At 52.8% G+C, this 12,422-nt stretch overlaps 1 protein-coding gene across 1 annotated transcript in view; it reads right to left on the reverse strand.

The window, feature by feature from the left end:
- The window catches only part of DCAF13 (DDB1 and CUL4 associated factor 13), a 77,266-nt gene that overhangs the window by 52,759 nt on the left and 12,085 nt on the right, over positions 1 to 12,422 (reverse strand). Inside the window, exon 4 of the mRNA XM_075353024.1 lies at positions 9,709 to 9,798. Within this exon, the coding sequence (XP_075209139.1) occupies positions 9,709 to 9,798 (90 nt within the window). The remainder of the gene's footprint in view (positions 1 to 9,708; positions 9,799 to 12,422) is intronic.

The following is a 12,422-nucleotide window of genomic DNA, read 5'->3' on the forward strand; positions in this document are numbered from 1 at the left end:
AATACTTGAGGGGCCGTGGCTAACCCCAAGGGAAGAGTCACGAATTGGACCACTCTGATTGCAAAACGTAGCCAACGCTGGTGTGAAACTGCGATTGGCACATGCAGATAGGCATCTCTGATGTCGATGGATGCTAGGGAATCTCCTTGGGTCATTGATTGATCGCAGAGACTCTATGCGAAACTGCCGCACCTGAACATGCTTGAGAAGCTTGAGATCCAGGTCGGAAGGCACCGCCCTCCTCGGGTACTAGGAATAGATTTAAGCAGAAATCTCAGAACCGTTCCCAGTCGGGAACCGGTACAATTACTCCAGTGGCCTGCAAGAATGCCACAGCCTGTGAGAAGGCGGCGGCCTTGGAGCAGGGGGGAGTTGACAGAAAAAATCTGTTTGGCGGGCTGGATAGAATTCTACCCTGTAGCCGTGGGAGATGGTATCTCGCACGTACTGATCGGAGACGTGTTAAAACCATACGTCGCCAAAGTGGGAGAGCCTGCCACCGACCAAGGACGTTGCTGGCGTGGCTAGATAGCCAGGAGGAGGCTGACTTAGTGGCAGCATCTCCTGCGGTCTTCTCGTGCGCCATTTGGGTTTACGATCCTTGGCTGAGCCAGTGGACGAGGCCGAGGGCTTAGAGAACGATCAGATGGAGGAACAAAAAGAACAAAACCTCGACTGATTCCTGCCCTGGACAGGTTTCCTGGTTTAGGTTTGTGGCATGGAAGAAACTCTTCCCGCCAAGAGCTTCCTTAATAATTTCATCCAGTTGTTCCCGAATAGTCTGGTCCCAGCACAAGGGAGCCCAGCAAGGAACTTCTTTAGAAGCATCCGCCTTCCGCTTCCGAAGCCACAGGAGCCTGCGGATAGCGAGGAAATTAGCCGAGGCCACCGCAGTGCGGTGAGAGTCTCCAGCATGGCAGACATGGCATAGGATGAAAAGACTGAAGTCTGGAAGTTAAGGCAACCATTTCGGGCAAAGAGTCCCTGTGAGGGAATGCATCTCCTCAAGAGAAGCAGAGATGACTTTGAAAGCCGCTCTGCTGCAAAAGCTGGGGAGAACGAGGCCCCTGCCGCCTCCATACAGATTTGGCCAGAAGGACAACCTGGCGGACAGCAAAGCCGTAAGTGAGGAGCCATCAGCCACTGATACAACGTCCGGGCTGAGAGTCTAAACACCGGAGGGACCACCTTTGGTGAATGAGCCCACTCCTTGACCACCTCTGGTGGAAGGGGAAAACTGTCATCAGAACCACGCTTTGGGAAGCGTTTGCCAGAGCAAACCCTGGGCTTGGTCACAGTGGCCTGAAAACTGGAGCGGTTAAGGAACACACTCCTTGTTCTCTTAGGCAAGGTAAACTGGTGCCTTTTTGCCAGAGAGGGTTGCTTCTCTGATACTGGCGGATTGAGGTCCAGTACAGAATTAATGTACAGTGGGAACCTTAGAGAGGTGCCGTCAGCCACTGATACAACTATCAGGGCTGAAATACTAGACACCGGAGGGACCACCCTTGGTGAATAAGCCCACTCCTTGACCACCTCTGGTGGAAGGGGGAAACAGTCATCAGAACCACGCTTTAGGAGCGTCTGTCAGGACAGGCTCTGGGCTTGGTCACAGTGGGCTGAAAACTGGAGTGGTTAAGGAACACACTCCTTGTTCTCTTAAGGTATACTGATGCCTTTCTGCCAGAGGGGAATGCACCCCTGATACAGGCGGATTGAGGTCCAGTATAAATATAATGGACGCAATCAAATCATTAGCATCTGCATCACCTTCGGACCGATCAATGGTACATTAAGTAGCGTCCGAGCCCCCAGTAAAGACATCCTCCTCGTCCAGTGAGTCAGCTCGTGAATCAGAGCTGCGGGAGGGGGAAGGACAGGGGACCCTGCGTCTCCATTTTAGGAGGACGGGGTCTGAGATGAAGAGTCCTCTGAGAGCTTTGCTGAGCGAGCCGTAGCAGCCGAAGCGCCCTGAGAAGGGGGCTAATGCATGCTCAGCACCACCGGAGCAGCTGGAGGGACCACTGCGAGCCTCCAGGCTGAGGGACCACTGTGTTCATGTGCTCAGTACAGGCAGTACGAGTCTACATGCAGCGCGTATTAAGAACAGCCTTGCAGCCTTGCTCTGATGTGAGACATGCTGCAGAAGTGGGGGCTCTGTGAGGGAATGCATCTCCAGAATGACCCTCAGCAGAGTATATAAACAGAGAATATAAGCAGCTGCACAACTGGAGGTTGTGGCTTGCCAGACCGTTTAACATACATTTCTGTGCCCTCCAGTCCCCCAGCCCAGGCCCCCATTTGTCACAATGTGGTATCTCTGTGCCTATGCAGACATTGAGAACGCTGAGAAAATGGCGACCGGAGCGAGGAGAGGGGGCGGGGCCTACTCTGAGAGCGGGCAAATGAGGTATACAGGGGAGGGAATCTTTCCTCAGTGAGGAGTGTCCGTTCCCTGTGCTGAACAGCCGCTGGGCGGAGCCACACTGTCCCTCTGCATGACTGACATGCAGGGGGAGTGAAACCGAAACTAGGCCTCAGGCGAAGCCGGGGCCTAGATTTAAACATGCGGCCAGCGTGCAAGCACCATCGGCGCGGTTCTCCAGTGAAAACTGGAGAACCGGCCGGAAATGTTACCACAGTCACATAACACTCTCCCCCCCAATAAATAAAGTACAAGGGACCCCTGGAAAGACCACTTTCTGTGGTAAAAGCGTCTCAATACTTAGCTTTTGAGACGCAGGTGCCAGGTCCCTGGGGGGGGGGTTAAACGCTCCGTCCGACAGGATCCTGAACAGGGCTGCGGATGGAGACCGGTCTCCTGCAAAGCAGTGAGAACCGAGATGGCTCCCACTTCAAGCCAGAGCCCCAGGGGATGGTGAAGGAGCGCGGCATGTAAAGGCTCCAGCCTTGTAAAGTCAACCTTAACAGCACCGCCGACACAGTGGGGTGAGAAGGGACATGCCGGGAGTCCAGATTGGACCCGCTTTTCTTCCAAATCTTTGAAATCCAAAAAATCAAAAATCAGAGAATGCATGTGTGTGTGTGACCTCCTGAACACAAAGCATTGAAACTGGCTAGGACTGGCTACCAGGGGGTGTATATGCTAGGAGGGAGGAGCTACACGTTTGAGTGTAGTACTTTGTGTGTCCTCCGGAGGCAGAAGCTATACACCCATGGTCTGGGTCTCCCATAAGGAACGATGAAGAAAACTGAGAAGTAGGCGGAGCTTAACTTCACAAGTGGGCGACAGCCGCCTGAAGGATGCGTCTGCCCAAGCTCGCATCTGCCGAAGCATGAGCATGCACTTGGTAGTGCTTCGAAAAGGTGTGCAGGCTAGGCCAAGTGGCAGCCTGACAGACTTGCTGAGCCGTAGCCTGGTGCCTGAAAGCCTAAGAGGCACCGACAGCTCTGGTCGAGTGTGCCTTGATCCCCGGCGGGGGAGGCACCTGAGAACCCAGGTAGGCATCCGAAATGGTGGACCTAATCCAACGGGCTAAGGTCGGCTTAGAAGCAGGGAGGCCCTTGCGCCGACCTGTGGTTAGCACAAAAAGAGAGGTGCACCGCCTAAGAACAGCGGTGCGAGACACATAGATCCGGAGCGCACGCACCAGATGCAAAGTATGCAACGCTTTTTCAAAGCGATGAACAGGAGCCGGACAAAAGGAAGGTAGGGTAATGTCCTGGTTAAGGTGGAAAGGAGAAACCACCTTAGGGAGAAAGTCCGGAGTCGGACGGAGAACCACCTTGTCTTGATGAAAAACCAAAAAAGGGGACTCCGAAGAGAGCGCAGCTAAATCAGATACTCTCCTAAGGGACGTTATGGCCACTAGAAAGACCACTTTCTGTGAAAGACGAAACAAAGAAACCTCCCTAAGAGGTTCAACGGGGGGTTTCTGCAAAGCCGTGAGAACCAAATTGAGGTCCCAGGGATCCAAGGGCCGCCGGTAACGCGGAATGATGTGAGACGCACCTTGCATGAAGGTGCGGACCTGAGCCAGCCGGGCGATACGCCGCTGGAACAGCACTGACAGAGCCGAGACTTGTCCCTTGAGAGAGTTGAGGGATAGTCCCAGCTGCAGACCGGACTGTAGAAAAGACAGAAGGGTCGGCAAGGAAAAAGGCCAAGGAGAATGGCCAGAAGAACGACACCAGGACAGGAAAATTTTCCAAGTCCTGTGATAGATCTTGGCAGAGGAAGACTTACGGGCCCGAGTCATCGTGGAGATGACTTCAGGTGGGATACCAGAAGCCGTCAAGATCCAGGACTCAAGAGCCACGCCGTCAATCTGAGAGCCGCAGAATTCTGGCGGAAAAACGGACCTTGTGAGAGAAGGTCTGGACGGTCCGGAAGATGCCAAGGCGCCTCTACGGACAGATGGAGCAGGTCTGGGTACCAAGCTCGCCTGGGCCAGTCTGGGGCAATGAGAATGACTCGACGGCCCTCCATTCTGATCTTGCGCAGAACTCTGGGCAAGAGAGCTAGAGGGGGAAACACGTAGGACAGACGAAACTGGGACCAGTCTTGAACCGGAGCGTCCGCTGCCAAGGCCTGAGGATCGTGGGAGCGAGCCACGTAAATCGGAACCTTGTTGTTGTGACAGGATGCCATTAGGTCCACGTCCGGAGTGCCCCACTTGCGGCTGATTGACTGAAACACTGTCGGATGCAGGGACCACTCGCCACTGTCCACAGTTTGACGGCTGAGATAATTGCTTCCCAGTTTTCCACGCCTGGGATGTGGACTACGGATATGGTGGACTTGGAGTCCTCCGTCCATTGAAGGATACGTTGTACCTCCAACATTGTCAGGCGGCTGCGTGTCCTGCCTTGGTGATTGATGTAGGCAACCGCTGTCGCGTTGTCTGACTGGACTCGGATGTGCTTGCCCGCCAAAAGGTGGTGAAAGGCTAGGAAGGCTAGAAGCACAGCTCTGGTTTCCAGCACATTGATCGAGAGGGCTGACTCGGACGGAGTCCAAGTGCCCTGCGCTCGGTGGTGGAGACATACCGCTCCCCAGCCGGATAGACTGGCATCCGTGGTGAGAATCACCCAGGACGGAGCCAGGAAGGAGCGTCCCTGAGACAGAGAGAGGGGCCGAAGCCACCACTGAAGAGAGCTCCTGGCTTGTGGCGACAGAGCCACTAACCTGTGCAAGGAGGAAGGCCGCTTGTCCCAACAGCGGAGAATGTCCAGCTGCAGAGGACGCAGATGGAACTGGGCAAAGTGAACAGCCTCCATTGACGCTACCATCTGACCCAGCGCCTGCATCAGGTGCCTGATGGAATAACGGCGGGACCTCAGCAGAGAGCGCACCGCCAATTGGAGGGATTGCTGTTTGATCAAGGGCAACTTCACAAGTGCCGGAAGAGTCTCGAACTGCATCCCTAGGTACGTGAGACTCTGGGTCGGAGTCAGAGTGGATTTGGGCAGATTGACAATCCACCCGAATTGGGCTAGAGTGGCAAGAGTGAGCGAGACACTCCGCTGACAGTCTGCGCTGGATGAAGCCTTGACTAGAAGGTCGTCCAGGTAAGGAATCACTGCCAACCCCTGTAGGTGCAGAACCGCAACCAATGCTGCTATGACCTTGGTGAATACTCGAGGGGCCGTGGCTAACCCGAAGGGGAGAGCCACGAATTGGAAATGTTCCTCTCCGATTGCAAAACGTAGCCAACGCTGGTGTGAAACTGCAATTGGCACATGCAGATAGGCGTCTCTGATGTCGATGGATGCCAGGAAATCCCCTTGGGTCATTGAGGCAATGACTGACCGCAGAAATTCCATGCGAAAATGCCGCACCTGAACATGCTTGTTGAGAAGCTTGAGATCCAGGATGGGCCGGAAGGAACCGTCCTTTTTGGGGACTAGGAAGAGATTTGAGTAGAAACCTCTGAACCGTTCCCGGGTGGGAACCAGTACAATCACTCCGTTGGCCTGCAAGGATGCCACGGCCTGAGAGAAGGCGGCGGCCTTGGAACAGGGGGGAGTTGACAGAAAAAATCTGTTTGGCGGGCTGGAAGAGAATTCTATCCTGTAGCCGTGGGAGATGACATCCCGCACCCACTGATCGGAGACGTGTTGAAACCACGCGTTGCCAAAGAGTGAGAGCCTGCCACCGACTAAGGACGTTGGTGGCGCGGACAGATAGTCACGAGGAGGCTGCCTTAGTGGCAGCAGCTCCTGCGGTCTTCTGTGGACGCGCCTTTGTGCGCCAGTTGGATTTTTGGTCCTTGGCTGAGTTAGTGGACGAGGCCGAGGGCTTAGAGGACGACCAGTTGGAGGAACGAAAGGAACGAAATCTCGACTGGTTCCTACCCTGGACAGGTTTCCTGGTTTTGGTTTGTGGCATGGAAGTACTCTTCCCGCCAGTAGCTTCCTTAATAATTTCATCCAGTTGTTCACCGAATAGCCTGATCCCAGCAAAAGGGAGCCCAGCAAGGTACTTCTTTGAAGAAGCATCTGCCTTCCACTCTCGAAGCCACAAGATCCTGCGGATAGCGAGGGAATTAGCCGAAGCCACCGCAGTGCGGTGAGAGGCCTCCAGCATGGCAGACATGGCATAGGATGAAAAAGCGGAAGCTTGGGAAGTTAAGGCAACCATCTCGGGCATAGATTCCCTGGCGAGGGAATGCATCTCCTCTAGGGAAGCAGAGATGGCTTTGAGAGCCCACACTGCTGCAAAAGATGGGGAGAACGAGGCCCCTGCCGCCTCATATACAGATTTGGCCAGAAGGTCAACCTGACGGTCAGTGGAATCCTTAAGAGAGGTGCCATCAGCCACTGATACCACGGTCCGGGCTGAAAGTCTAGACACGGGGGGGGGGGTCTACCTTTGGTGAATGAGCCCACTCCTTGACCACCTCAGGTGGAAAGGGAAAACGGTCATCAGAACCACGCTTTGGGAAGCGTTTGTCAGGACATGCCCTAGGTTTGGTCACAGCGGCCTGAAAACTGGAGTGGTTAAAGAACACACTCCTTGTCCTCTTAGGCAAGGTAAACTGGTGCTTTTCTGCCAGAGAGGGTTGCTCCTCTGATACTGGCGGATTGAGGTCCAGTACAGAATTAATGGACGCAATCAAATCACTAACATCTGAGTCACTTTCGGACAGATCAATGGGGCACATGGACCGAGCCCCCTGTAAAGGCATCCTCCTCGTCCTGCGAGTCAGCCTCTGAAACAGAGCCGCGGGGCGAGGAAGGGGAGGAAGCCCTACGTCTCCTCTTAGGAGGACGGGGCCTGGGACCATATGAAGAATCCTCTGTGAGCTCCGCTGAGAGAGCCCTAGCAGCAGAGGCACCCTGTGAGGGGGGCTGATGCATGTTCAGCAAAGTCCGGGACAGCTGTCCCATGGAGTCGGCAAAAGACTGTGAGATAGACCTGGTTAAGGATTCTACCCAAGCCGGGGGTTCAGCCACAGGAGCAGGAGCAGCCTGAGAGACCCCTGGGGGGGAGACTCCAGGCTGAGGCACCGCCAGGTTAGAGCAGGCATCACAATGTGGATAGGTGCTCGGTTCCGGCAGCACGAGCTTACATGCAGTGCATACTGAGTATAGCTTTGCCTTGCTCCTCGTGTGAGACATGCTGCTGGAGTGGGGGCTCTGCTAGAGTGACCCCCAGAGAGTATATACAGAGGCCCACAACCAAAGGTTGTGGCTTACCAGACCGCTGGAGCGGTGTTGTGTGCCCTCCAGATCCCAAAGCCCGGACCCCCAAGCACCTCAGCAGGGATGCTGCAGCCAGTGATGATCGCAGAGAAAAACGCTGATAAAATGGCGCCGGAGCGAGGAGAGGGGGCGGGGCCAACTCTGAGAGCGGGATCTGGAGGGCCAAAGAGATTTACAGGGGAGGAGACATGTACTCAGTGAGGAGTGTCTCTCCCCTGTGCCAATCGGCCGCTGGGCGGAGCCGCACTGTCCCTCTGCATGAATGACATGCGAGGGCAGTGAAAACAAAAGTAGGCCTCCGGCAAAGCCGGGGCCTAAATTTGAGCTGTGCGGCCGGCGCGCAGGCACCATCGGCGCGGTTCTCAGGGGAAAACCAGAGAACCGGCCGGAAATGTTAGAAAATTCACTCAGCACACTCTCCCACCATAATAAAATACAGGGACCCCCAGAATATAAACGTCTCAGGTACTTAGCTTGCTGAGACGCAGGGTAGCCAGTCCCTGGGGATGAGTGCTCCGTCCAGCAGGATCCTGAAGGGCTGCGGATGGAGACCGGTCTCCTGCAAGCATGGAGACCGTGCTGGCTCCCACTTCAAGCCAGAGCCCGAGGGATGGTGAAGGAGCACGGCATGTAAGGCTCCAGCCTTGTAATCAACCTTAACAGCACCGCCGACACAGTGGGGTGAGAAGGGACATGCCGGGAGTCCAGTCTTGGACCCGCTTTTCTTCAAACTGTTTCCAAAAATGAAAAATAAGATGAGAATGCATGTGTGGATGTATGCCTCCTGAACACAAAGCAATGAACTGGCTAGATCTGGTTCTCATAGGGGTGTATAGGCTCAGAGGGAGGAGCTACACTTTTGAGTGTAGTACTTTGTGTGTCCTCCGGAGGCAGAAGCTATACACCCAATGTCTGGGTCTCCCATAGGAACGATAAAGAAAATGGTACCATTAGAAATGTCAGCTTGAGACGCAAAAAATAAGCTGTCACTGAGCCATAGATCCCAAAAAATGAGAACGATACGTGTTTTGGAAAATGGCGCAAAACGTACGCCACTGTTATTGGACAAGCTTGTGAATTTTTTTAACCCCTTAGATACAAGTAAACCTATACATGTTTGGTGTCTACAAACTTGCACCGACCTCAGGCATCATACCCACACATCAGTTTTACCATATAGTGAACACCGTGAATAAAACATCCTAAAAACTACTGTGCCATCACACTTTTTTTTGCAGTTTTTCCACACTTGGAATTTTTTTGCTGTTTTCCAGTACACCATATGGTAAAACTTATGGTTTCATTTAAAAGTACAACTTGTCCCGCACAAACAAGCCCTCATATGGCAAGATCGACGGAAAAATAAAAAAGTTACGGGTCTCAGAAGAAGGGGAGCAAAAAACAAAAACGCAAAAACAGAAAGTGCCCCAGGGCTGAAGGGGTTAAATTGGTTAGGGTCAGACATCCAGTACCCCTGACGCTCAGCTGTTCTCCGTGCCAGTCAGTAGCCGGATGTTAGCAGTTTCTGGGGCTGAACAGCACAGCTCTGTCAGCTGTATAGCGGCTGCTGCAGATCTACTCCATCCGCAGTACTTGGCAGCTGCCACTACACAGTATTGTCCGTGTCTCCCTACTAAATGCCACTTTATACCCTGTATTTACAATACAAAGGTCCAAGTTGCTTAAGCTTTTAAGGTTCCTCCTCATGCACAGACTAAAGTTGCCTGACCCCGCTCATATTGACGAGTTCGGCTGACAATTTAATGTGCACGAAGGTGCAAGTCAACTGATGGTCAGGAGAGATGTCGATCATGCTTTTGTCCAATGTCGGACTGCTGATTGCTTTGCTCTCCTGAAATAAACCACTGGTCAATGTAACAGCCGACCACATTCTCATAGAGGACACCGCTGACTGAGCGCGCCTGTGTATGGGAGGATCACCGGAAATGGCTGATCGACCGGTGGCAGCATCGTTTGGCCGTCAGCCATTGAATGTGTATGTCCGGCTTTACTCAACCTCTCCAGCATTCAGTATCTTACCTTTCCTAGCACTGTATTGATGGGCTCTTCTTTCTCACCATATCCTGGACTTTCCATCTTCCATTGCTTTACAGTCTTATCATCCCCAACCTAATGTATAAGGAAAAACTTGTTAGATTTTCATTTTCTTAATGGCGGCTTTTTAAAAAAATAAATAAATAAATAAAAAAAAAAAAATATATAAATGTCAGCTCACTACAACATACATACAGTGTTTTCCGCTATTTAGAATCCCTACTTTTCGCACGGTTGTGTGACGCCCTGGGCAAGCCAGGGGTCACAGGTCACAACACCACCACACCCCACACTCCAGGTAGGCACATCACAGCTAAACTACAAATCCTTGTTGCCTTCCTCCAGAGGCTGATGATCCACACCAGGGGGTGGGCCAGGCGGTTGGCTCCGCCCACCGAGGAGGTCACAGTTCTGGAGGCGGGAGAAACCAGGCAGATTAGCTCAGGGGGAGCTGGAGTGAGGAGCTAAGTGAAGGAGTAAACAAGTAGTGAAAGTAGAAAAGTGGTAAAGGAGGAAAGCAAGTGAGGTGACAAGAAGGAAGGAAAGCCTGAAGGGTCCAGCTTTGTGTAGGGCCAGATCAGCAAGGTCAGCGACGGCGGTGACTGTCTGGAGGGGGACCGTTTGGAAGTTCCTGGAAGGACCCCGTTGGCTGTGTGCCCGGTGGTCTGGAGCAGTGTTCCGAAGGACAGTCAGCACCAGGGCAGGGGCCTCTCGGATCCCGGCAAGGCTAGGAGTCGCCAAATTTGCCGAATCCGTCAGTGAAGGGGACGTAGATCCCCCAGCAACCAAGTCCCGATTGAAGGCAACAGCCCAACCAGAAGCAGAGAGACGCCGCCACCGCCAAGGCACCAGTTTCTCAGGGCCAGCGCCTGCGGGCAAAGTGTAGAGCTCCTCCGGCCCAGATTGTAGTCGGGGAGCGTGTAACCGGAGGGAATCCACCGCTACCACAAGTCAACCATAGGTGCAAGGAAGAGGGACATCACCGTCACCTACCAGGAGTGCAGGTGCAGCCGTCTGTGGGACCGTCCTACCAGCCGTTTGGTTTACCGTACAAACTGTGTCCGTGTCTCAGGCTGAGTGAGTACTACAGTGCCGCAAGGCACAGCGCTGCCCCCGCGTCCCTGCGCCCACCAGGCCCTGCACCTCACAAACCATCACCGGGCCCCGGGATCACCAACCCCTGCCCACGGAGGGGCAACACAACACCTGGCTGCTCCGCATCACCATCCCCGGGATCCCCGCATTGAGCAGCGGTGGTGAAATCACCACAACCGTGGGTGGCGTCACGAACTATAACAATCCCCGCACCCAACAGACCCCTTTCACTCACGGGCGAGGAGTGCCGCTCGAGAAACCCCCGGGATCCGGCCTACGGCTCGAGCCACCACTGAGCAGCGGCCGCCGGACCCGAGCAGAAGGGGGCGAGCGTAGTGTGCTGACACCCTCCTCCCCGCCCGCGACAACTGCTTTACAAAACCCAGGTCACAATGTGCCCTACTGCTGAGACCCCCAGAGATCAGCTGGAATCCATGCAGAAACATGGCAGGTAGAGCCCAGCCATTATTCAGCCCCTATTTAAACCAAGGGGTTATCTGTGTGACACATCCATGTGATGTCCATTTTTTTTTTGTTTACTCATACAGCTCGCTGACCCATACAGTTTCATTGATGGGCGGCACAGTAGCTCAGTGGTTAGCACTGCAGTCTTCCAGCGCTGAGGTCGTGGCTTTAAATCCCACCAAGGTCATCTGCAAGGAGTTTGTATGTTCTCCCCGTGTTTGCGTGGGTTTCCTCCGGGTTCTCTGGTTTCCTCCCACACTCCAAAGACATACTCATAGGGAACCTAAATTGTGAGCCCCAATGGGGACAGTGTTGCCAATGTATGTAAAGTGCTGTGGAATTAATAGCGCTATATAAATGAATAAATATATTATCAATAAGGATTCATGTCTCCAGTCTGTAAATCTCATATCTTGTCAAAAAAACATACAGATAGGGAATTTAGATTGTGAGCCCCAATGGGGACAGTGTTCCTGATGTATGTAAAGAGCTGTGGAATTTAATAGTGCTATATAAAGTGAATAAATAATATTGTTATTATTCTCAGTCGTTTACAGATGTGACTCAACCATTAAAGTCTTTGGGGATACGAGAGACAGATGAAACTAGGAAGACGGACTTGTACTTCACAGGTCCATCAGAATTCAACGGATTCGTTGTTGAGGGTCAATGGATATAATAGTAATAATAATAGTAATAAAAAAAAAAAAGTTCAGAGTCTACCTACTGCAGTTAAAACAAAAAAGGAAAATAAATAAAATAAATGAAATGAATGAATAGTATACAAAAAGGGTAATACCTAAAAATATATATCTATCTCACTATATCCTAATGCTGCAAAAACAGACAGGTGCCCTGGAAAGAGATCCCAAAACTGCACAACCCAAAATTTAAGGATCCTGAAAAGAAAAGACCACTGATTTCTCATGGTGTATGGGGGAAAAAAAATGTAAAATTGCCGTCTGCAAGGGCAGAGGCGCTGAGCTCAGTGATCGGCTGCAGCAGTGATTTGCTCTGCGGACATGCAGTCACCACCGCAGCCCGTAAAAAACTGGATTGTGATGGACCGCACAGGAGGGCGAGTAAGGCTGTGCGCGCATGCTGAGTTTGTTGCCCAAATCTGCCTGTCTATCCTTATC

Source organism: Anomaloglossus baeobatrachus, chromosome 6 (genome assembly GCF_048569485.1).
Source record: "Anomaloglossus baeobatrachus isolate aAnoBae1 chromosome 6, aAnoBae1.hap1, whole genome shotgun sequence".
NCBI classification, from domain to species: Eukaryota; Metazoa; Chordata; class Amphibia; order Anura; family Aromobatidae; genus Anomaloglossus; species Anomaloglossus baeobatrachus.